Source organism: Jaculus jaculus, chromosome 21 (genome assembly GCF_020740685.1).
Source record: "Jaculus jaculus isolate mJacJac1 chromosome 21, mJacJac1.mat.Y.cur, whole genome shotgun sequence".
Taxonomy (NCBI): Eukaryota; Metazoa; Chordata; class Mammalia; order Rodentia; family Dipodidae; genus Jaculus; species Jaculus jaculus.
Window position 1 is genome coordinate 5063291 of NC_059122.1, and position 26631 is coordinate 5089921.

Below are 26631 nucleotides of genomic sequence, written 5' to 3' on the forward strand. Positions count from 1 at the left end.
GAATTAATATTGTGAAAATGGCAATCTTATCAAAAGCAACCTACACATTTAATGCAATCCCCATCAAAATTCCAATGGCATTCCTCACAGAAATAGAAAATGCAATCCAAAAATTAATTTGTAAGTACAAAAATCCTAACAAAAATAAGGCTGGTGGTATCACCATACCTGATTTTAACCTATACTACAGAGCCATAGTAACAAAAAAACAGCATGGTCCTGGCACAAAAGCAGACATGTAGATCAATGGAACAGAACAGAGGACCCAGATGTAAGTCTGGGTAGCTATAGCCACCTGATCTCCGACAAAAATGCCAAAAATACTGATTGGAGAAAAGAGCCTCTCCAGCAAACAGTGCTGGGGAAACTTGACACGAATCTGTAGAAAGATGAAAATAGATCCTTCTCTCTCCATGTACAAGAATTAAGTCCAAATGGATCAAAGACCTTAACATCAGACCGGAAACTCTGAAACTGCCAGAGGAAAAAGTAGGAGAAACCCTTCAACATACTGGTCTTGGTAAAGACTTCCTGAATATAACCCCAATTGCTTAGGCAATAAAATCACAGATTAACCGCTAGGACCTAATGAAATCACAAAGATTTTGTACAGCAAAGGACACTGTGAACAGACCAAAGAGGCAACATACAGAATGGGAGAAAATCTTTGCCAGCTCTACATCTGACACAGGATTAACATGTAAGTTAAACAAATAACTCAAAAAACAAAATAAGAAACCAAACAACCCAATTAAAAAATGGGCTATGGGGCTGGAGAGATGGCTTAGTGGTTAAGCGCTTGCCTGTGAAGCCTAAGGACCCCGGTTCGAGGCTCGGTTCCCCAGGTCCCACGTTAGCCAGATGCACAAGGGGGCGCACGCGTCTGGAGTTTGTTTGCAGAGGCTGGAAGCCCTGGCGCGCCCATTCTCTCTCTCTCCCTCTATCTGTCTTTCGCTCTGTGTCTGTCTCTCTCAAATAAATAAATAAATAAAATTAAAAAGAAAAAGAAAGAAAAGCCACTAGAGCAATAATTTACTAAAAAAAAAAAAATGGGCTATGGGCTGGAGAGATGGCTTTAATAGGTAAGGTGCTTGCCTGCAAAACCAAAAGACCCAGCTTCGATTCCCCAGTACCCATGTAAGCCAGATGCACAAGGTGGTGCATGCATCTGGAGTTTGTTTGCATTGGCTAGCGGCCATGGTGTGCCCATTCATCCTGTCTCCTCTTTATCTCAATCTCTGCTTGCAAATAAATGAAATAAAATAATTATTAAGAATATTTAAAAAGAAAGGGCTATGGAACTAAAGTGAGTTCTCAGAAGAAGAAACAGATGACATATAAACATCTAAAAAAAAGTTCTACATCCTTAGTCATCAGGGAAATGTAGATTAAAACTACATTGAGATTCCATCTCACTCCTGTAAGATTGGCTACCATCATGAAAACAAATGACCATAAATGCTGGCGAGGATGTAGAAAAAGAGGAACCCTTCTACACTGCTGGTGGGAATGCAATCTGGTCCAGCCATTGTGGAAATCAGTGTGGAGGTTCCTGAGACAGCTAAAAATAGACCTACCATATATGACCAGCTATAGCAGTCCTAGGCATGTATCTTTTTTTTTCCGAGGTAGGGTCTCACTCTAGCCCACGCTGACCTGGACTTCCCTATGTTGTCGCAGGGTGGCCTCGAACTCATGGCGATCCTCTTATCTCTGCCTCCCAAGTGCTGGGATTAAAGGTGTGCGCCACCATGCCCAGCTCTAGGCATATATCTTAAGAACTCATCATATTACCTTAAAGATAATTGCTCAACCATGTTTATTACCACTCTATTCACAATAGCTAGGAAATGGAACCAGCCTAGATGTCCCTTAACTGAAGAGTAGATAATGAAGATGTGGCACATTTATACAATGGAGTTCTACTCAGCAATAAAGAAAAACTGAAAATTTCAGGAAAATAGGTTGATCTGGACAGGATTACACTAAGTGAGGTAACCCAGGCCCAGAAAGCCAAACATCACATGTTCTCTCCCATATGTGGTTCCTAGCTACAAATGACTGGACTTCTATTGAGTAGGGATAAAACCCAGTAGCAGAGGCCAATAAGCTAGAACGGAGATACAAAGGGAGGGGACTTAATAGGATGGTCGTGTGTGTGGATGTGCGTGTGTGCGCGCGCACAGAAGAACAGGTTAATGGGGGTGAAAAGCCCTAAGTGAGGTCAGGGGAAGAGATTGAGTAAGGAAAGTTGGAGGAAGAGCTATTCAAAATCTAAGAGGATATAAGTAAGTCATATGGAAACCTACTTTTTTGGACAATAGAACATTCAAAAGCTATAGAAAATTTTCCAGATATTTTTCAGTGCCAGGTATGGGTTCCCTTCCAGTGAGTTGTTGACCAGGGAGGTCCCTGATGCCTCCAAAATAGTACAGGCCATTGCCAAGGCTCTTGGTTTCCCACCAGGAATAGATGTAAGACCCTATTCCTGAAGACTCCACATACTTGGGCTGCAAGGCCACTGAGAAATGCTGCTGAAGCTGAGCTGATAAGACCAGTTGAGAGAAAGACAGAAGAAGCCAAGCTGCATGCAGTTCAATGGGAGACAGAAATCACCAGTGAAGATACCCAACAGTGGACACTGTAAATCTTAAATTTGGCCATACAGGCCAAATGTGCCAATAGGTACAATAGTGGCATGTCTGTTATGGGGGAAACCAACCTCTCTCTGATTGGACTGGAGGCCCGCTCCATGGGAGGGAATACATGCCTGGTACTGAGAACGTTCAAAATGGGTATTCATGAGCCCTAGGGGTGTAACATCTGCTGCTGCCTGGCTAAATGTATATACTATGTTCACCAAACTTCCCGGGAAGCACTTCTCTTAATGTTCATATTCATATATTAATGGTACTCTCATGAAATGTCTTTATCACATCTTCCAAGGCTCAGGGTCCATTGCAGAAGTGGTGGTGTAAAGACTAAACACTGATGGCAGGGCAGGACTCCTTACAATGTGCTCCTCCAGACACAAAACGGCCTGGATATCCATGACCTCACAGTGCCTGACACTCTACACAAGACCCTCATAACAGGAGGAAAAGATGATGACATCAAAATAAGAGACACTGAGAAGATGAGGGGAGTTTCAAAGGGGAAAGTGGAAGGAGGGAGGGCATTACCGTGGGATATTATTTATAATCATGGAAGTTGTTAATTAAAAGAATATAATAAGAAAGGAAAAAATCATTACAAAATGAGATCCCACTTAAGGTTGTTATATTAATTAAAGATTTATTATTTTTTTTCTCTTAGGAAAAAAGTATATACTGTGGTCTAAGTAGGCATTGTGGAGCACGCATTTAATCTCAGTGCTCAGGAGGCAGAGGTAGGTGGGTCACTGTGAGTTAAAGACCACTCTGACACTACATAGTGAATTCCAGGTCAGCCTGTGTGAGACCCTACTTGGAAAAACAAAAACAAAAGACGAGGGTCAAGCTGGAGAGATGGCTTATTGGTTAGAGGACTTGCCTGCAAAGTTTAAGAACCCAGGTTTGACTCTCCAGAACCCATCTAACCCTCTCAAATCAACAAATTTAAAAATTAAGAAGTGGAGAGATGGTTTAGCAGTCAAGGCGCTTGCCCATAACACCCAATGACCCAGGTTCAATTCCCTAGTACCCTCATGAAGACAGATGCACAAAGTAGCACACGCATCTAGATTTTGTTTGTGGAGGCTAGAGGCTTTGGTATACCCACTCTTTCTCTCTGCTTGCAAATAAATTATAAGACAGTAGCTGGGCATGGTGGCATACACTTAATTCCAGCACTCAGGAAGCAGAGAAAGGAGACTCACTGTCAGAGGCTAGCCTGAGACTCGTAGTGAATTCAGGCCAGCCTATGTGATATAGCGTAGAGTAAGAGACTACCTTGAGAAACCAAAAATAAATAACCACAAAGAAAGAAAAGGAAAAAGCACCAAGGGGCCTAGGGAGATGGTTCAGTGATTAAAAGTTCTTTTATATTTTTATTTTTTGAGAGCAACAGACACCGACAGAAAGAGGCAGAGAGAGAATGGGCGCGCCAGGGCCTCCAGCCACTGCAAACAAACTCCAGATGCGTGCGCCCCCCCCCCCTTGTGCATCTGGATAATGTGGATCCTGTGGAATGGAGCCTTGAACTGGGGTCCTTAGGCTTCACAGGCAAGCGCTTAACCACTACACCATCTCTCTAGCCCTAAAGGTTCTTTGTAATTTAACTAAAAACAATTTTTATTTTTGAGAGGGAGAGAGAGAATGGGTGTACTAGAGCCTTCCGCCACTGCGAACGAAACCCAGACATGTACACCACTTTGTGCACATGTGCCACACAGCATGCTTTCATCACTGTGCGTCTGGCTATGTGAGACCTGGAGATTTGAACATGAGTTCTTAGGCTTCGCAGGCAAGTGCCTGAACCACTATGCCATCTCTCCAGCTCTTTTTTATTTTTTCTTTTTGTTTGATTAAAGGTTCTTCCTTGCAAAGCCTGAAGGCCTGTGTTCAATTCCCCAGTGCTTGTGTAAAATCAGATGCACAAAGTGGTAGGTACTTCTGGAGTTGTTTACAAGGGCAAGAGCAACCATTCTCTCTCAAATTTAAAAAAAAAAGGGGGGGGGCTTGAGCGATGGCTTAGCGGTTAAGGCGCTTGCCTGCAAAGCCAAAGGACCTTGGTTTGATTCCCAACGACCCACATAAGCCAGATGCACAATGTGGCACATATGTGTGGAGTTCGTTTGCAGTGGCTGGATGCTGTAGTACTCCCATTCTCTCTCTCTGTTCTTCTCTCTCTCTCAAATAAATAAATACTTTAAAAACAGGACAAGAAGGCTGGAGAGATGGCTTAGCAGTTATGGCACTTGCCTGCAAAGCCAAAGGACCTTGGTTCAATTCCTTAGGACACATGTAAGCCACATGCACAAGTGGGTGCATGTCTGGCAGCGTTCACTTGCAGCAGCTGGAGAGGTCCCTGGCATACCCATTCTCTCTGCCTGTTTTCCTCTCCAAAAAAAAAAAAAAAAAAAACAAGCCGGGCACTGTGGCGCACGCCTTTAATCTCAGCACTCAGGAGGCAGAGGTAGGAAGATCACAGTGAGTTCAAGGCCACCCTGAGACTCCATAGTGAATTCCAGTTCCTCAAAAAACAAAACAAAATCAAACCCAGGAGGAATTAGCTTACATATGCATTATCCAAACCAATAAATTTTTTGACATATAAGAACCACTTGAGTGTTAACAAACCAGCATGTAATTATAACAAAGCAGTCACACTGGAGTTTTTTGTTTTTTTTTTTTTGTTCTTCAAGGTAGGATCACACTCTAGCCTAGGCTGACCTGGAATTATATATGGGTCCTGGGGAGTCGAACCTGGGTCCTTTGGCTTTGCAGGCAAGCGCCTTAACCACTAAGCAATCTCTGCAGGCCCTGGAGTTATTCTTTAAATTGGCTCTAATACAAATAGCTGCACCAAGTCACTAATTTATTTATTTTTTTAAGATAGCTCAGTCTGACTTGAAACTCACTCTGTTGTCTCAGGCTGGCTTTTTTTTTTTTTTTTTTTTTTTTTTTTGGTTTTTCGAAGTAGGGTCTCACTCTGGTCCAGGCTGGCCTGGAATTAACTCTGTAGTCTCAGGGTGGCCTTGAACACATGGCGATCCTCCTACCTCTGCCTCCCAAGTGCTGGGATTAAAGGTGTGCGCCACCACACCCGGCTTCAGGCTGGCTTTTAACTCATAATGATCCTCCTACTTCTGCCTCCGGAGTGCTGAGATTAAAGACATGCACCACCACACCATACTAGCTCATTTTGCGGTTTGGGGTAGAGGGATGGAATCTGTTGTAGCCCAAGCAGGCCTCCAACTGTGTATCTTAGGATGACTTTGAATTCTGATCTTCCTACTTTCACGTGCTTGGATGATAAGTAAGCATGTGCCCCAACACCTTTATTTATCTAGTACTAGGGACTGAACCCAGAGCTTCACGCACGTTATGCAAGCACTTTACCAACTGAGCTATATCCTCACAACCTGGGCTGAAGAAATGGCTCAGCAGTGCTTGCCTGCAAAGCCTGTTGGTTGTGGTTTGATTCCCCAGTACCCACATAAAGCCAGATGCATAAGTTACACATGGGTCTGGAATTTTTTTATTTTTTTATTTTTAGGGTGGGAAGACAATTCAAGTACTTACTAGCAAAATGTGGCCAGCCAGGTCCAACTTCCCAGTACCCACATAAAAGTAAAACCAAGTGAACAAAATGGTGCATGCATCTGAAGATTTTTTTTTTTTTTTTTTTGGTGGCTGGAAGACCTGGCATGACTATACTCTCTTGCAAATAAATAAACTTTTAAAAAATATTTATTTGAGAAAGAGAGAAAGGATGGGAGAGAGACAAAGAATGATAATGAGTGACAGGGCCTCAAGCCACAGCAAATCAACTCCAGATGCATGCCCCGCCTGGTGCATGTGGCTATACCTGAGTACTGGGGAATCGAACTCTGGCGATTCAGTTTTGCAAACAAGTGCTTTAGCAGCTGAGCCGTCTCTCCAGCTTCCATTGTTTCAATGAGAAATTTTACTATGGAAAACTGATATGTTACAAACAGGCGTAGATTACACACAGAGAAAACAATTACTACCTTGTCCTAATGGATATAAATTCAACACATTTGAATCCTTTTATTTTCCTAGCTCAGGCTAACCTGGAATCCACTATGGAGTCTCAGGGTGGCCTCAAACTCACGGCGATCCTCCTACCTCTGCCTCCCAAGTGTGGGGTTTAAAGGCATGCACCACCATGCCCAACTTTCAATACATTTTTTATTATTCTTAAAAGCTCAGGTACTATTCAGGAGGTTGAACCAGAAGGATCACTTGAGTGTAAGAAATAGCAAGAACTGATCTTCGGTAAGAAATAAGAAAGGGATGTAGGACAAAGAAGGTAACAAGCTAGACAATAAAGAAGGAACATTACTTTTCACACGTAAGCTACCACGAGCATTATAACAAAGCAGATCATTTACTTTTTCATAAATACCTTAGCAAACACTTTCATAGTGTATCCCAAGTATTGTACTCTAGGATCAATGGCTGCATAAGTAGCTAGCATTCTTGTGTTATGTTGAGCCTGAAAAACAATGATATATTTAAAGTATTTTATTAATTAATTTTAATTTTAATTAAACTTAGAAATCATATAAAAATGTAATAAATTCTTGGGTTGGAGAGATGGCTTAGTGGCTAAGACACTTGCGAAGCCTAAGGGCCCCAGGTTCCACTCCTCAAAACCCACATAAGCCAGATGCACATGATGGTGCACACATCTGGAGTTTGTCTGCAGTGCTACAGGTCCTGGTACACCCATCCTCTTTCCCTCTCACTCTCATAAATAAATTTTAAAAAATATTTTAAAGTTAAAAAACAATATGATAAGCTGGGCGTGGTGGTGCATGTCTTTAATCCTAGCACTTGGGAGGCAGAGGTAGGAGGATTACCTTGGGGGGGCGGGAGGGACCAATATATTCTAAGTGGGATATATATAAATGTATATTTTAAAATACCTAAGGGGCAAAAAAAGAGGCAATAGCAAGATGATGAGTAAAATGCTTGTGGCGTTTTGATTCAGGTGCCCCCCATAAACTTAGGTATTCTCAAAGCTAGGTTCCCAGCTGATAGAGGTTTGGGAGTTAACACCTCCTGCAGGCAGTGTATCGTTAAAGGCAGGCTTATGAGTGTTACAGCCAGTTTCCCCATGCCAGTGTTTGGCACACTCTCCTGTTGCTGTTGTCCACCTGACTGGCGAGGAGGTGATGCCCATCCTCGGCTCATTCCATCACGGATCTTCCCCTCGAGTCCGTAAGCCAAAATAAGTCCCCTTCCCCCCCACAAGCTGCTCTTGGTCTGGTGTTTTTTGCCAGCAACGCAAACCTGACTACAGCAATGCTGGTTTATTTTCTTTGTATTGAAAAGTTTAAACATACTAGTAGTCTGTGAAGTTAAGTGTAAAGTTTAACTATTGATAGGCCTATAAACAGAAACTTACCAACGTGTTATATAAACTGATATCACCTTCTAATCCACTTCGCCTGTGTTCAAATTTTACTATAGGCACTTTGGCAGTAGTTATAGGCAAAATGTTTCTTAAACCTATTTAAGGAAGAAAGCATGCGAGTAGATTAAATAACTTTCAAAATGCTAGGAGATGTTATTGTTCCCAAACTAGTACATAAAATTTATACCTGGGTGTCTCTTAAGAATCTTTGCCAAATTTTCAATTATTTCCTTGCAGTTTAATTTCTGAAAAACAAATAGTAAAGCTTGACTCAAAATTTGGCCTTATGCAAACTGTACTTTAGCACAGGTAATCGAACACTAAATTTTAGCCATAATGTGTTACAGACACTGATATGAAAACATGGCTCGGACACTCCAAGTATCAGCATAAAATGCAAACCTAGGGGAAATGCAAACCCTCACGCTCCTTCACCTAGTGACCTGTAACGTGCACGTTAACAAGATGCCAAGGTGATTCACATGGAGACCCACGTTTAATAAGAAGGAAGGTAGGAGGTTACCATGTGAGTCAGACATGGGCTTGACGAGGGCAAAACAATACATTCCCAGTCATTTGATCTCTCTTCCCTTCTAACAAGGAAAAAAAAAATTTTTTTTCTAAAAAAAGAGCATAGGCCAGGCACTCCTTTAACCCCAGCACTCGGGAGGCAGAGGTAGGAGGATCGCCTTGAATTCGAGGCCACTCTGACACTACATAGTGAATTCCAGGTCAGCCTGGGCTAGAGTGAAACCTTGGAAAACTGGGGGGAAAAAAGAAAAAAAAAAAAAAAAAACAGACTCTGAATTTAGACAAACCTAGACTCAAATAATAATGATAATAATTACCATTATTATTATTTTGGTTTTAGAGGTAGGGGCTTGCTTGAGCCCAGGATGATCTGGAATTCACTATGTGGTCTCAGGGTGGCCTCAAATTCATGGTGATCCTCCTACCTCTGCCTCCCTAATGCTGGGATAAAGGTGTGCGCCACCATGCCCGGCCTGACTCAAATTCTTTTTTTTTTTTTTTTTAAATTTTTATTTATTTATTTGAGAGCAACAGACAGAGAAAGAGGCAGAGAGAAAGAGAGAGATAATGGGTGTGCCAGGGCCTCCAGCCACTGCAAACGAACTCCAGATGCGTGCGCCCCCTTGTGCATCTGGCTAACGTGGGTCCTTGGGAATCGAGCCTTGAACCGGGGTCCTAGGCTTCACAGGCAAGTGCTTAACCACTAAGCCATCTCTCCAGCCCATGATTCAAATTCTTTACTGAGTATTAATTTGCTGAATGATCATTACTCTCAGCATCACACTATTACTTTATAAGAGAATTATGTTTTGCCCTACAGAGCTGTTGGGAGAATTATCTGCAACATGTAAAGCGTTCAGCAGTAAGCCAGACATAAAGTAAGCACTTGAAATCTACCAGCTATTTATTATTATTATGTTTATTTACTTATTTGGTTTTTTGAGGGTTTCTCTAGCCCAGGCTGACCTGGAATTCACAATGTAGTCACAGGGTGGCCTTGAACTCGCGGCAATCTTCCTATGTCTGCCTCCTGAGTGCTGGGATTCCATAAGAAGTATTTATTAGTATTATTGTTATATTGGTGAAGGAAACAAAGATCATTCTATTATTACTAGCACCTGTTTCCTCAAGGAAATTCTTCCCTATGTAAATTAAGAATGTTATTTAAAAATCTTTTTGTTATTTTGTTTTGTTTTTGTTTTTTGAGGTAGGGTCTCACTCTGGTCCAGGCTAACTTGGAATTAACTATAGTCTCAGGGTGGCCTTGAACTTATGGCGATCCTCCTACCTCTGCCTCCCGAGTGCTGGGAATAAAGGCGTGCACCACCACACCCAGCTTTAATTTTTTTTTTTTTTTTAATTTCAGAAATAAGAGTATGGGCACTCCAGGGCTTCCTGCTCACAAATTAACTCCAGATGCCTGTGCACTTTGTGCACCTGGCTTGACGTAGTAGGTACTAGGGAATCAAACACAGGCAGCAGGCTTTGCAAGCAAGCACCTTGAACCACTAAGCCACCTCTCCAGGCCCCTAAAAATGTTACTTAAAAGAAACAGAATGGTAATTATAATTAATAGACAAAGAACACAGAAAATAATGGCATTACAAATTAAGTGTAATAAGCTGAATGATAAAAACATCAATTGGGGCTGGAGAGATGGCTTAGCGGTTAAGGCACTTACCTGTGAAGCCTAAGGACCCATGTTCGATTCTCCAGGTCCCATGTAAGCCAGATGTACATGGTGGCGCATGTATCTGGGGTTTGTTTGCAGTGACTAGAGGCCTTGGCGCACCCATTCTCTATCTCTCCTCCTATCTGTGTTTCTAATAAATAAATAAAAATAATCACAATAGTTATTATCGAAGAACTTTTGCATATCCCCAACATGATTGTCTTAGGAGAAAGCAAGAGCCAGTGCAGCTTAAACTCAGGGACCTCTAGGGAGCCCTTATTTATCAAGTCACTCACAACAAAAAGAAGAAAGTCGGGCGTGGGGGTGAGTGGGAGTTCATCGTTAATCTTAGCACTCCAGTAGCTAAAGTAAGAGGACGACTGAAAGTCTGAGGCCAGTTTGGGCTGCAGTGAGACTCTACCTCAAGCCTCTCTAGAAAAGAACAGAAGAGGTAATTTTCCTCTTTATTATGCAAAAGACAAATCATGATAAATTTTCACAGGTTCAGCAGTGGCTCATCCGAAATAAATTTTATTCTTTTTCACATTTCAACTTTCCTCAAATGTGAATGGCAGATTAGATATTTTCTATGCAAAATTTTATAATTGGATTTCTAATTATATATAATCCTCTCCTTCTTGGGTAAAATCATTTCCTGTTCCTTCAAGTTGTGCTCTTCAAAATGGATAAGGGCAAAGTAGCTGGCACTATGCTGAAGTGAGTTTTTCTTTTCTTTGTTAGAAGTAGGGTCTCTCTTGAGCCCAGGCTGACGTGGAACTCACAGTACTCTTCCTACCTTTGCCCCACTGGGATTAAAGGGGAGTGCCACCACATCCAGCCCCCTCTCCAATTTTGTTGTTTACTTTAAAAAATTATTTTATTTTATGTATTTTACAGAGAGATAGAAAGAGGCAGAGAAAAAGAGAAAATGGGTACGCCAGGGCCTTCAGCCACTGTAAACTTAACTCCTAATGCACACCCCCTTGTACATCTGGCTTACATGGGTCCTGGGGAATTGAACCTGGGTCCTTTGGCTTGGCATCATTACGCCATCTCTCAAACCTCCTCATGCTCTTTTTATTTTTTCCTTTTTATTTATTGGGGGGGGGAGAATGGGTGGACCAGGGCCTCTAGCCACTGCAAATTGACTCCAGATGCATGCACCACCTTGTCCATCTGGCTTACATGGGCCTTGGGGAATTGAACTTGGGTCCTTACACTTCACAGGCAAGTGCCTTAACCACTAAGCCATCTCTCCAGCTCTTTTTTATTTATCTTTATTTTTCAAGTAGGGTCTCTCTCTGGCCCAAGATGACCTGGAATTAACTATGTAGTCTCAGGTTTGCCTCAAACTCAAAGCGATCCTCCTACCTCTGCCTCCCAAGTGCAGGATTGAAGGCGTGCATGCACCCAGCTAAAACATTAAAGTCACAACACTACTGCATTTCAAACAGTGCTAGTGCTAATACGTTTACACAGAGAATGATACCGTGCATGAATATGACTAACAAAATAAAATAAGTTGATCACGATACAAGAACTTTCAAATCCCTTTCAAACTCTTACCTCTGCATTTTCATGGCCTTCCAGAGTCATACAAATATCCAGATCACTATCACGAAATCCAAATCCATTCTTAGAAGAGCCAAATAAACACAATCTTGCCTTTTCTAAGTGTGGGGGGGAAAATGTCAATCAGCAGAGCGTGCTAACAACTTCCAGTGGCACAACAGAAAACAAACGATCGCCCCTCCCTGTACGGCTTCAGTTGCCGACCCCCGAAAACTTGCCCAGCATCTGCCCCAGGCCCGGTCCTGCATGTGGGCGGATGCAAGAGCCCTGTCAGAGTGGAAAGGGACTGGGAGCGCCTCTCCAAACGCTCTGCGTCACGTTCCTGAGAAGAGGCCTCTTCACTGAGCCTGGGGCTCGCGTGTCTGTAAGACAGCTGGCCAATGAGTCCCCTCTCTGGCCCCTCAGCAATGGGGCTGCAGGCAGGTATGACCACAGCTGGATTTTTACACCAGAGCTGCGGGTTAAACTCAGCTCCTCATGCTTGCAGAGCCGGTGAGCAACTCTGACCCACCAAGTGATCTCCGTAAACTCCCTAAACCCTGATCTTTTAAGTTTCTATACCTATAAACGCAAGGGCATTTTCATGTCCAAGATACCATAAACTGAATCTCTGAACTATCTTATAACACTCTTATAATTGTGGTTCTTGGCAAACAGAATCTTTATCTATTCAACTGCCCAAGTCCTTAGCAATAGCTGAGATCAATATTTCAGAATTAACTCTTGAAGGTAAACTAGTTCTGGGCTTGAGAGATGGCTTAGTGGTTAAGCGCTTGCCTATGAAGCCTAAGAACCCCTGTTCGAGGCTCAACTCCCCAGGACCCACGTTGGCCAGATGCACAAGGGGGTGCAATGTGTCTGGAGTTCATTAGCAGTGGCTGGAAGCCCTGGCATGCCCATTCTCTATCTCTCTACCTCTTTCTCTGTTGCTCTCAAATAAATAAAGTAAAAAACAAAAATTTAAAAAAAAGAAAGTAAACTAATTCTTTCAGGGCACAATTTAAGGACATTTGTAACTATCACTTCAGTACACAGGATTGATTCTCCTGAAATTCACTAGGTAAAAATTATGTTAGAAGCTGGGCAAGGTGGCACATACCCTTAAATCCCAGCATTAAGGAGGCAGATGTAGGAAGATCACTGAGAGTTCAAGACCACATTGAGACCACATAATGAATTCCAGGTCAGTGTGGGCTAAAGCGAGACCCTACCTCAAAAAACAAACAACTCAAAAGAGAAAAAAAACAAAGGTTAGAGTTATTACTTTTTATTTTGAGGGTTTTTTAAACATTAAAAAAATATTTAATTAAAGAGAGAGAATGAGAGAATGAATGGGCACACCAAACGAACTCCAGTTGCATGAATCACCTTGTGCATTTGGCTTATGTAGGTCCTGGGAAATCAAACTAAGGTCTATTGGCTTTGCAGGCAAACACCTTAATGGCTAAACCATCTCTCTGGGCCTTAACTTTTATTATTTTATTATTTATTATTATTTTAGAGAAAGACAATTGGTGCACCAGGGCCTCAGCCACTGAATTGAACGACAGATGCTTGCGCCACCTACTGGGGATTTCCAATCTTGCACTTGCTTCACCTTTGTGCATCTGGCTTACATGGGATCTGGAAAGTAGAACATAGGTCCTTAGGCTTTGCAGGCAAGTTCATTCACGCAAAGCCATTTCTCCAGGCCCTAGAGTTCTTATTTATTTGGATTTTCAAGGTAAGGTCTCATTCTAGCCCAGGCTGACCTGGAATTCACTATGTAGTCTCAGGGTGGCCTCAAACTCTTGGTGATCATACCTCTGCCTTCCGAGTGCTGGGATTAAAGGTGTGCACCACCACACAAGGCTCAGAGCTCTTTTGTTGTTGTTGTTTATTTTTATTTGAGAGCCAGAGAGAGAGACAGAGAGAGAGAATGGGCACACCAGGTCTTTTAGCCACTGCAAACAAACTCCAGATGCGTGTGCCCCCTTGTGCATGTGGCTTATGTGGGTCCTGGGAAATCGAGCCGCGAACTAGGGTCCTTAGGCTTCACAGGCAAGCACTTAGCCACTTAGCCATCTCTCCAGCCCTCAGAGTTCTTTTTAAAAATATTATTTGCTTATTAGAGAGAGAGAGAGAATATGGGCACACTAGGGACTCCAGCCATTACAGAGGAACTCCAGATGCATGCATCATCTGGGTATGTGGCTTTACATGGGTCCTGGGGAATCAAACCTGGGTTCTTTGGCTTTGCTGGCAAGTGCCTTAACTACTGCACCATCTCTCCAACCCTAGAGTTCTTTTACTATGGTGTCCTTTTCTTCCCTAATTTTGGTCTCCTCTCTTTCTTTTGTTCAACAAAGTGTTTATCAATTTTATTTATCCTTTCAAACCAATTCTTTGATTCATTAATTTTTTGTTTCTATTTCATTAATTTCTGCCCTATTACTTATATTTTTCATGTACATACATATTTTTGGTTTGACTTTTTTCTTCCCCCAACCTAGTCCAGGCTTGACCTGGAATTCACCATGTAGTCTCAGGGTGGTCTTGAATCGCAGCGATCCTGAGTGCTGAGAGTAAAGGTATGTGCCACTGCACCTGGTTTGTAACTTACTATAGGCAGTTAGAGCTGTAAATTTCCTTCCAGGACTGCCTTCACTGTATCCCATAGTTTTGGTATTCATTATCGTTTAATTTTAGTAACTTATTTTACACTTACTTTCTTCAATGCCCCATTCTTCATTTAGTAGTGTATTCTTTAGTTTCCATGATTTTGTTATGTGTTTATGTTAATATATACTAGAGAGCATGTAATTAAATAATATATATTAGATAATATGTACACACACATCTTAGAGCAAGTTCCATGTGCTGCTGAAAAGCACGGGTGTTGCGCAGCACTTGGATGGAGTGTCCTGGAGATGTCTGTCAGGTTCCTTGTTGTATGGCCTCATCTAACCTAATACTTCTCTAAGTTTACCAGGATGATCTGTCCATTGGTGACACCCTGCTGTGCTTGGGGTATCTGTGACTTTACATCTAGTAGCGTTTGTTTAATGAAATTGGGTACAGCCATGTTTGGTGGCAATTGCAATGTCTTCTCGCTGCGTTGCTCCCTTAATCAGTATAAAGTGTCCTCTTTTATTTATCTCCTCTAACTAAAGTTGCGTTGGAGTCCTACCTGCCAGGTATTAGAAAAGCAATGCCTACTTTGTTCAGTTGATATTAAGAGTTACCATTAACCCAGGTGTGGTGGCGCACGCCTTTAATCCCAGCACTTGTGAGACAAAGGTAGAAGGATCGCCACAAATTCAGAAGCCACGCTGGGACTCCATAGTGAATTCCAGGTCAGCCTGGGCCAGAGTGAGACCCTACCTCAGAAAACAAAAAAGTTTTATTACCGAAGGGGCAACTTGTTCTTGCACCCTTGTCTTTGTAGCGCTTGCGGTTCTGCTCTCACCCTCTTGCGGTAACTGTCACTGGAGTGTGACTTAGTCTTTCCTGAGGTCTCATGGATGTGCATGTGCCTTTCCTTATCTCAGACTGAGGGATGCCTTCAAGAACTTCCTGTCGAGCTGGCTGACTGCTAACGTATTCCTTTAATCTGGTCTTATGGAAAAGTTATCGTTTCTCCTTCAGTTGTGACAGATGGCTTAGCTGGATATTGAAGTCTGGGTCTTACTGTTTGGGTTGAGTGCTCTGCTCTCCCCTGACGGGCGTGCCTTTACAGGTGTCTTGATGGTGGTCTCTTACTGCTTTCAGTATATTTTCTTTGGTCTGTGTGTGTAGTAGTTTAATTATAATATCACAAATAGAGGTTTTATTTTCTGGTCTTGCTGGTTTTGAGTTCTAAATGCCCACTGTACTTGTACTGGCATCTCTTCCCCTATTTGGGGGAAATATTCTTCTATGATTTTGATGAAAATACTATGCCTTTAGATGGAAATTTTCTTTCTTCTATATCTTGAATTTTTGAGTGTGTTCTCTTCAGTGCCCTGAATGTCTTGAAATTACCCTTCATACCTATTAGTTTGCCTTTTGCGTTGTTGGAATGTCTTAGGGTCTGCCTTGTCTTCTAGCTCAGATATTCTGTCCTTTCCTTGATCCATTCCATTGGTGACAGTTTCTACTGAGTTTTTTTTTTTAATTATTTATTTATTTATTTAAGAGAGACAGACACAGAGAGAAAGACAGATAGAGGGAGAGAGAGAGAATGGGCGCGCCAGGGCTTCCAGCCTCTGCAAACAAACTCCAGACGCGTGCGCCCCCTTGTGCATCTGGATGACGTGGGACCTGGGGAACCGAGCCTCGAACCGGGGTCCTTAGGCTTCACAGGCAAGCGCTTAACCGCTAAGCCATCTCTCCAGCCCTCTACTGAGTTTTTTATTTGACTTACTAGGTTGTTGATTTCTTGTATTTCAGATTGGTATTTCTTCATTATTTTCATATCTTTATTCATCCCTTGTATCAACCTCCTTATTTTGTTAAGCTGATTTCTTGGGCTGTCTTGGATTCCTTGAAGACTTCCTTTTCTTCTTTGAGTCCATTGATTTTTACCTTTGGTTTCTTTGAGCATACTTAAAATTCTTTGGAATTCTTTGTCATTTCATCTAATTCTGTCTTACTAGAGGTCATTACTGTTGGATTTGTATTTTTTGGAGGACTTATATTCTTTTTTGTGTGTGTTTCTTGTATTATTGCACAGACATCTTCGCATTTCGAGTTATTTCAGTGCTTGTGTTTCCTAATGACAGATGCATTCTAAGGCTTGAAGATCGCAAGTTGTACCTTCAGGGTAGGTGCTCCTTTAAGAAGCCAGATGGTCCTAGAGTAATGGCAGAAGTGAACTAAGCTGTTGGATATGCCCAATTGCAAATTTCTTTTTGAGGGCGACTGTCTCACCTACGTTGAGTATAAAGCTTGTCCCCTCTCTGGTGCACTGTAGCATCAGCTCAGCAGTTTAGGACCAAGAATACTTTTAAAATATTCATTTATTTATCAGAAAGAGAGAGAGAGAGAATGGGCGCATTAGGGCCTCCAACCACTACAAATGAACTCCAGACACACGCTCTATCTTTGCGTATGTGGGTCTCGGGGAATTGAAACCAGTTCCTTTGGCTTTGTGGGCAAGTGCCTTAGCGGTTAAGGCACTTGTCTGTGAAGCCTAAGACCCTGGTTCGATTGCTCATTACCCACATAAGCTAGATGCACATGGTGGTGCGTGCGTCTTGAGTTTATTTGCAGTGGCTCGAGGCCTTGGCATGCCCATATTCTTTCTCTCAAAAAAATAATTTAAAAATATTTTAAAAATTTTGCTGGGTGTGGTGACACATTCCTTTAATCCCAGAACTGATTATAAATTAACTGTCTTTTAAAAAAATATTTGAGGGCTGGGAAGATCACTTAGCAGTTAAGGCCCATGTTCAACTCTCCAGATCCCACATTAGCCAGAAACAAAAAGGTGAAGCAAGTACAAGGTCACATATGCCCACTAGGTGGCACAAGTGTCTGGCATTCAATTACAGCGGCTGAGACCCTGCTGCACCAATCCTGTCTATATAAAAACATAAAATACAAATGGTTGGTCATGAAATTCATGATTCTTTTTTTTTTTTTTTTTTTTTTTTAGGTAGGGACTCACTAGCTTAGGCTGCCCTGGAATTCACTCTGTAGTCTCAAGGTACCCTTGAACTCTTGGTGATCCTTCTACCTCTGCCTCCCAAGTGCTGTGACTAAAGGCATACAACACCATGCCCTGCAAATTCTGAAATTATTTAAATGCGTACACAAACCCTGCATGTCCTCCTCTTTTTTTCTTTTTTTTTGGATGGTCTTACTCTAGCCTAGGCTGACCTTAAACTCAGTGATCCTCTATCTCGGCCTGAGTGCTGAGATTAGGTGCAAGGGTCACCAGACCCTGCTCTGGCCTGCTATCTTTGCACTGCTCAAATTCTGGGAGTTAAGACCTTAACACCAGTTTCAGTTTCTTTCCTTTTTTTTTTTTTAATTTTTATTAGCATTTTCCATGATTATAAAAAATATCCCATGGTAATTCCCTCCCTCCCCCCCACACTTTCCCCTTTGAAATTCCATTCTCCATCATATTACCATCTCAATCATATATACAATATATATACAATACCAACCTGTTAAGTACCCTCCTCCTTTCCTTTCTCTACTAAGTACTTTCCTCACGCAGAAGCCCAGTCATCTGTAGCTAGGATCCACATATGAGAGAGAACATGTGGCGCTTGGCTTTCTGGGCCTGGGCTTTTTTTTTTTTTTTTTTTTTTTTTAAGGCAGGGTCTCACTCTAGCCCAGGCTAACCTGGAATTCACAATGGAGTCTCAGGGTGGCTTCGAACTCACAGCGATCCTCCTACCTCTGCCTCCTGAGTGTTGGGATTAAAGGTGTGCGCCACCATGCCCAGCTGTGGTCTCTCTTTTTTAACATGTTTTAAAATATTATTTACTTATTTATTTGAGAGAGGGAGAGAGTGAGGAAGAGAGCATGACAGAGCCTCCAGCCACTACAAATGAACTCCAGATGCATGCAGCACCCTGTGCATTTGGCTTATGTGGGCACTGGGGAATTGAACCTTGGTCCTTAGGCTTGGCAGGCAAGAGCCTTAACCACTAAGCTGTCTTTCTACTCTTCTCACTGGTCTATAACCATGCCAGACACAATCTTTTGTTGATGAATACACGTATTAATTTTTCTCTATACAAAGTTCTCTCCTTGGAAAGTCTCATCATTTCCTCTATCGTATTATTCAGGATTCTACTCAAATGCCACCTTATTAGAGACTTACCATAGCAATCTAGCATTTCCTTTACCTCTGTATTTCTAATAATATATATTTTTTAATTTTTTGGTTTATTTTTATTTATTTATTTGAGAGTGACAGACAGAGAAAGAGGCAGAATGAGAGGGAGGGAAAGAATGGGCACGCCAGGGCCTCCAGCCACTGCAGATAAATTCTAGATGTGTGCGCCCCCTTGTACATCTGGCTTATGTGGGTCCTCAAACCAGGGTCCTTAGGCTTCACAGGCAAGCGCTTAACCGCTAAGCCATCTCTCCAGCCCTCTAATAATATTTATTATTTACTAATATTACCTACTTTTTCTTAGTTGACTGCTGTCCTCTCAGAAATATGTATCTCATGAAAGCAAGTTTCATTTCCTATTAGCAATACATCCTCAGAAATGAGAATAGGACTTAACATATAATATCCAATGAATATTTCTAAATGAATCAAACTCCAGATCATGTGATTAAAAACAAGAGAAATCAATTTTTAACCTATGACATACCATCATATTCTTTTTGAATAAACTTTTCCAAGCCAATTAAAATTTGCTCCCTGTTGTGTTGTTCAGAGAAAGGTGGTGATAATTCATCTAGGTGAAAAAAAGAGAAAAGTAAGAAAAATAGGGTCTAAAAATATCTTCAAGTTTTTACTCTGAAAACTTACAAAATCTTGTTTTAACCTACCTTAACTGAACTAGCACAAAAAGCTAAACATTCTATGATTAAGACAGCTCAATTCTGTAGTCAAGGTTCCTTACAAGCAATGCACATGAACTCATTTATATTCCCTTCAGTACTGATCAGTGCGCACACGGTACGCATTTAGTAAATATGTGTGCTTGCACACTCAACTATTCACAAACCGCTACCAGAACAAAACAAACCAAGCATTTGCAAATAAGAAAATAGATACTTAACATGTAATATAAACAAATATCTTAAAATCTAACCACCTAGGTCCAGTCATTGTGGTAGTAAATACTCACCAAAACATCTTTTACATACTAAGTCAAGTATTTCTCGAAATCGGTTTGTCATTGGTGGTAGAGGTTTGAGATCGATTTTCCTGAAATCCTCTGGGCAATCATTCTTTGAATGGCCATCTTTTTTGCAGATACTGCATACTATTGTTGGTGGCTACACAACGGTGAGGAAAAAAAAAATCCAATAATGTAATTACCTTCTGAGGAATTTCATCACTTAAAAAGCAGATTTCCCCCACCCACAAAAAAGGAATATTTAGGTCCTTAGTTCTGATAACTGGTTTACTGAGGAAATTTTTTGTAAAGCTGTTAATGAAACGGTAATCAATATAAAAGTCCTTTTTTGTTGATTTTTACAAGGTAGGGTCTCACTGTAGACCAGGCTGACCTAAAAGTCACGTTAATCCTTCTACCTCTGCCTCCTGAGTGCTGGGATTAAAGTGCCACCATCACACTCAGTCACACAGACATTTTTCAAAATATTTCATTTTTCTTTTCTTACCAGAGAAAGGGTGCACCAGGGCTCCCGTCGCATGCGCCACCTTGTGCATCTGGCTTAAGTGGATCCTGGGGAATCGAACCTGGGTCCTTTGCTGCAAGCAAGTGCCTTAACCACTAAGCCATCTCTCTAGCCCAGTAAAATTTTTTTTTCCTTTATTTCTATTTTTTCTAATAATTTTTTTTTTTTTTTGTGGTTTTCTGAGGTAGGGTCTCACTACATGTAGCCCAGGCTGACCTGGAATTCACTATGGAGTCTCAGGGTGGCCTCAAACTCACGGCGTTCCTCCTACCTCTGCCTCCCGAGTGCTGGGATTAAAGGCATGCACCACCACACCTGGCTTTTTAAGATCTTTTTTTAATTTGAGAGAGACAGACACAGAGAGAAAGACAGATAGAGGGAGAGAGAGAATGGGCGTGCCAGGGCTTCCAGCCTCTGCAAACGAACTCCAGACGCGTGCGCCCCCTTGTGCATCTGGCTAACGTGGGACCTGGGGAACCGAGCCTTGAACCGGGGTCCTTAGGCTTCACAGGCAAGCGTTTAACCGCTAAGCCATCTCTCCAGCCCACACACGTGGCTTTTTAATAAAAATATTTATAACCAATTACTTTTCCCTCCACTAAAAAAAATGACATCACAATTTGCCTGGAGATGTAAGATAATGGACATTAAAAGCACACACTTTTAATCCCAGCACTAAGGAGGCAGAGGTAGGAGGAACGCCATGAGTTTGAGGCCACCCTGAGGCAGAGTGATATATGCTGAGCTAGAGTGAGACCATACTTCAGAAAAATCAAACACAGGTAGATCCGCTAGCAAAGGAAAATATATACCTTGTGTTAATTAATTTTGAGACCATCTTATATAGCTCAGGCTGGCCTTGTATTCACTATACAAATGACAATGACCTTGAATTTCTGCCCCCATCTCAAGAGTGCTGGGATTATAGGCATATGATATTTTGCCCAATTTTATATGGCCCTGATGATCAAACTCATGCAATCAAGCACTCTACCAACTGAGGTACAACCCAGCTCCTATTGTGCTTTTTTTTTTTTTTTTTTTTTTTTTTTTGTATATTCAAGTTAGGGTCTCACTTTAGCTCAGACCTGGAATTCACTATGGAGTCCAGGGTGGGTGGCCTCGAACTCATGGTGGTTCTCCTACCTCTGCCTCCCGAGTGCTGGGATTAAAGGTATGCATCACTATGCACAGCTTTATTGTGCATTTTTAATTTACTGCAATCTAATAAAGAAGCCCTTAAAGAAGTTTTCTTTTTGTTTTTTTTGTTTTTGTTTTTCAAGGTAAGGTCTCGCTCTAGCCCAGGATGACCTGGAATTCACTAAATACTCTCAAGGTGGCCTTAAACTCACAACGATCCTACCTCTGCCTGTCAAGTGCTGGGATCAAAGGCATGTGCCAGTATACCGGCCTTAACCAAAAAAAAAAAAAAAAAAGAGAGAGAGAGAGAAAGAAGGTTATAAGTACTAATAATTGGATTTTTTTTTTTTTTTTTGAGGTAGGATCTCCTCTTAGCTCAGGCTGACCTGGAACTCACTATGTAGTCTCAGGGTGCCCTTGAACTCACAGTAATCCTCCTACCTCTGGGATTCAAGGCATGCACCACCATGCCTGGCTTAAATAAATAAAATATTTTTAAGAAATAGTGCTTATAGAGTTTGGGGTAAGTAGCTATCAGTTATTGTGCAGAGCTAATTCATTTTTAGAGTTCAGTCTTAATGATTTGGTTTCTGAAGACTAATGAAATTGAACCAACTAGCTAAGGGAGGGTTCTGGGTGATTCTGAAGAGAGAAAATAGAGGAAAATGGAGGTTAAAAAATTGAAAATTTCTTAAGGCCAGTATAGTGGCACATGCCTTTGATCCCAGCACTTGGCAGGCAGAGGTAGGATTGTCGTGAGTTCAAGGCTACTCTGAGAGTATTTAGTGAATTCCAGGTCGGCCTGGGCAAGAGTGAAACCCTATCTCAACCCCCACCCCCCAAATTACTTATTTAATTTACTGGGGAGAGGATGCCGATATATAGAGAGAATGGGTGCACCAGGACCTCTAGTCTCTGCAAATGAACTCTAGACGCATGTGTCACCTTGTGCATCTGGCTTTATGTGGATCTAGGGGAATCTGATCCTGATTCCTTAGGCTTTACAGGCAAGTACCTTAACCATTAATCCATCTCTCCAGCCCTGCTGTAGATTTTTTTTTAATTTTCTTTTTCTTTATTTGAGAGAGAGAAAGAATGGGCATGCTCCAGCTGCTACGAAACGAACTCCAGATGCATGTGCCCCCTTGTGCATTTGGCTTACATGGGTTCTCGAGAATCGAACCTGGGTCCTTTGGCTTTGTAGGCAAGCACCTTAACCACTAAGCCATTTCTCCAGACCCTACTACAGATTTTTAATAAATTACCAATCAAACCCAAGTCCTTAGGCTTTGCAGGCCAGCACCTAACCACTGAGTCATCTCTCCAGTCCCTGTAGCATCGTTTTAGCATGTGTGATGCACAAGCAATCACGGTTTTAAGTGCACTGCAGACCAACAGACACGTGGTTCACACAGTGAACATTTGTGTGGGAAAAAACACTATGGTTATGGAAGACACTAACTTTTTCACTGTTCTATGTTTACCTCTAGCCAGGTATGGCGACACACGCCTTTAATCCCAGTGATCCGGAGGCAGAGGTCGGAGGATCACCTTGAGTTTGGGGACGCCTGGGACTACTTAGTGAATTCCCAGTCAACCTGGGCTAGATGGAGACCCTACCTTGAAAAACCAATAAATAAATGAACAAAGAATCCAATTAAGTGTTTACAGTTAAAATTTGTCTTTCTCCTATGTTAGTCTGCACATTTAAATAGCAATAAAACTCTGATTAAACATAGAAATAAGACAGAGAAATCTCTATGGGAATCACAACGTTATGCACCTTGCTCTGTAGATGATAGCCTTCAACTTCTGGCCCTTCTGCCTCCACCTACAATTATAGGCACGCTTCACTACATTAAGTTTGCATGATACCACAGACTGAAACCAGGGCTTCATGCATGGTAGGCAGGTATTTTATAAACTGGGCTAGACAGTGAGACCCTACCTTGAAAGGAAAAACAAAAATTACAATACTAACTACAAGTGTGGTGGTGCACACCTTTGATCCCAGCACTTGGGAGTCCGAGGTAGGAGAATCGCTGAGTTCAAGACCACCCTGAGACTACATAGTGAGTTCCAGGTCAGCCTGGGCTAGGAGGAGATCCTACCTCAAAAGAAAAAATAATCCAATTATTAGTACTTATAACCTTCTCTTTTTCTTTTTTTTGATTTTTGGTTATTCAAGGTAGGGTTCCATTCTAGCTCAGGCTGACCTGAAATTCACTATGTAGTCTCAGGGTGGCCTCAAACTCATGACAATCCCCCTACCTTGGCCTCCAGAGTACTGGGATTAATGTCGTGTGCCTCTACACCTGGGTAAGCTGATTGTTTTTTAAAATATTTTATTTATTTATTTACTTGACAGAGAGAAAGAGGGAGAAAGAGAAGGAGAGAGAGAGAATGGGTGTGTCAGGGCTCCAGCCTCTGCAAATGAACTCCAGATGCACATGCCCCCATGTGCATCTGGCTAACGTGGGTCCTGGGGAATCGAACCTAGGTACTTTGGCTTTGCAGACAAATGCCTTAACTGCTAAGCTATCCCTCCAGCACCTGATTGTTTTTTTAAACAAAATACTAATTTTTTTCACGTATGAAAAATAAACAGAAATCAACTAGTAATAATGAACCACTCTGTGCTCTAAACTACACTACTTAGGTACAGCTACAGGAAAATACAAACACTAAATCACAAATCTACACCCATGTGTCACAAGTCGCCACCAAAGAAGCTATTTTCACACTTCTAAATCTAAAAAACTAGAAAGAAAGCAAGAGTCATACATTAACCACAAAACCCTGTATCTTACCTTACCAGAAGTCAAAATAAACTTATCAAACACATAATGTAGTTCCTGGGCGGGGAGGGCGTCACCGTCGTTGGGCTGGGAGGTGACTTCTGGGACTGGGGGGCAGGGAGAGGTAGCAGGCTTGTCGGGGTGCGCAGTCCGATGCGAGCCTTCTGTTCCTAACTTCAATCTGCAATGTGTCCCAGAGGAGTCACATGAGTCAAGGGACCCGGAGCAGTTGTGCTGGCCGAGCGCCTCCTTTAAACAAGCTTCTGAAGGTGTTAAGTCACCTTTTCTGTTAAGTGCTTGCGGCTCAGGTTCGCTGTACTCGCTGGCAGTGGAGCGAGGTGACGACTCCTGTCCCTGGTCAGACGAAGCAAGTTCACTCACCACCGCACCGTCACCGTCGGCGACACATCTCTGAGATGGAGACTCGGTCTCTGCGTGCTTGGGAGGTTGACCTCTTTCTGTATTTACTCCTTCTGTGTTTTCCCCAAGCGGAAGGCTGCAGTTGGTAGTCACACTGTCCAGTTTCACTGGTTTCTTGCTGGTTATTTTCCCCTTCTCTTTCTTCTTGAGATCCACTGTGGACTTATTTCCACCCTTCTTCTGAGGACAGGCAAAATACCGATAAGCTGCCCTGAATCTCTCCACAACATATTCGTAGACAAGCTGGCTGTTTAAGCTCCTTGCAACATTCCTCTTGACTGAGAATGGATCTAGTGGAAAAGAAAATGATCAGTGTCGAGGTCTGGAACTAACAAATGACATCTGCAAGCTGATGAAAACAAGACACATGGCGATCTCCAGCCCCTTAGCCTCCCCAGGGCTGGAGTTCCACACACGAGCCACCACACTGGCCGGCCTTTCCTCACACGGGCACACAGCCGAGAACACGCCATGAAACGATGGCAGACGGCCCCTACGAGCCTGCTCACGAACCTGAACACGACATCTCACCTTCGATGGCTATTCGTCTCTTTGGCCAGTTTTTATTCTCTCTTGTTAAAATATCTTGTATCCGTACACATATGACATATTCCTCCAAAGCAAAATCCAGTGTGTAGAATTTTAGCAGCTCCAACCACAACTGTCCCAACGATACCTGATTTGGTGCTTCCAATGTTAAAGGAGACTGAAAAAGATAAGTACTTTTTGTTAAGGCCCCATAACACCCTAAAACCAAAAATACTTTCAATTAGGAAAAAAAGAAAGAAAGAAAGAAAAGCTTTAGAGTTTGTTTTTAAAAACTGAAGCAAAAAGGAGTAATTTCGCAAAAAGCCGACAATTTGCACCCTAAAAGTCCCGAGGATTTTGTATTCTTTCCATTAAGCTAATGTTTCTCAACTTTTGCTTGCACACATTAGAATCACCTTGTGAACGTTATTCACTAATATCTGAATTCCATACTACTCCCAAAAGCCTAGTTTAATTGGCCTGAGTAGTTGGCTGGAACTGGAATGGATGGATGGATGGATGGAGTGTGTGTTAATTATAGGTGACCGAACCAAAGGCTTCCTGAATGCTCAGCAAGCACGCAGCCACTAAGCTGTATCTCCAGACCTTGTGATTTTTTTTTTTGTTTCTTTTTTTTCTTTGTGAGTGGGGTTGGGGCCCTGAGACAGTCAAGATGGTCTCAAACTCAAGATCATCATGTGCCAGATTTTCAAGCACTAGGATTTTTAAAATATATTTTTATTTATCTACTTATTTTTTGTTCCCTACTTATTTTTTTTAACTTTTTTTGTTCATTTTTAATTTATTTATTTGAGAGTGGCAGAGAGAGAAAGAGGTGGTTAGAGAGAGAGAGAGAATGGGCGTGTCCGGGCTTCCAGCCACTGCAAACAAACTCCAGACCCATGCGACCCCTTGTGCAACTGGCTAATGTGGGTCCTGGAGAATCGAGCCTCGAACCAGGGTCCTTAGGCTTCACAGGCAAGCACTTAACCACTAAGCCATCTCTCCAGCCCTACCTACTTATTTTTAAGGAAAGAGAAAGAGAGAAACAGAAAGAATGTACATGTCAGGGCCACCTGGACCACTGGGCTTTGCAAGCAAGTGCCTTAACCACTGGGCCATCTGTCCAGCCCCCTAGCACTTGAATTTTTTAAAGCTCTTTTCAGTGATCGTTACTACAGCTAAGGTCACAAATCACCTGGTAACTACTACAGACACCCCTTGTTACAATAATTAATTTCAAAATAAAAAGGCTTTCAAGAAATTTCTTCACTTAGCAAACATTTATTTTACAACTGACTATGGCTGGGTGTGGTGGCTCATACCTTTAATCCCAGCACTCAGGAGGCAGAGGTAGGATCACTGTGAGTTCAAGGCCACCCTGAGACTACATAGTGCATTCCAGGTCAGCCTGGGCTAGAGTAAAACCCTACCTCAAAAAAAAAAAAAAAAATGCAGAATTTACTACTCCAGATATTACAATGGAGATATAATAACTTCTGCTTAAAGGAGATGTTTGCTATCCCTATTTACTCCTCTAAAACCTGGTCATATAGTAGTAATTCCAACAATTCTAGGAAGAAG

At 42.1% G+C, this 26631-nt stretch overlaps 1 protein-coding gene across 5 annotated transcripts in view; it reads right to left on the reverse strand.

Moving 5' to 3' along the window:
• The window catches only part of Tut4 (terminal uridylyl transferase 4), a 112166-nt gene that overhangs the window by 32509 nt on the left and 53026 nt on the right, over positions 1 to 26631 (reverse strand). For all 5 annotated transcript variants that reach the window (XM_045139145.1, XM_045139142.1, XM_045139141.1 and 2 more), the window contains exons 12-19: positions 25051 to 25225; positions 24112 to 24809; positions 19645 to 19795; positions 19162 to 19248; positions 11855 to 11958; positions 8273 to 8330; positions 8077 to 8180; positions 7072 to 7161 (exon numbers count right to left, since the gene is read on the reverse strand). In XM_045139145.1, coding sequence (XP_044995080.1) covers positions 7072 to 7161; positions 8077 to 8180; positions 8273 to 8330; positions 11855 to 11958; positions 19162 to 19248; positions 19645 to 19795; positions 24112 to 24809; positions 25051 to 25225 — 1467 coding nt within the window. The remainder of the gene's footprint in view (positions 1 to 7071; positions 7162 to 8076; positions 8181 to 8272; positions 8331 to 11854; positions 11959 to 19161; positions 19249 to 19644; positions 19796 to 24111; positions 24810 to 25050; positions 25226 to 26631) is intronic.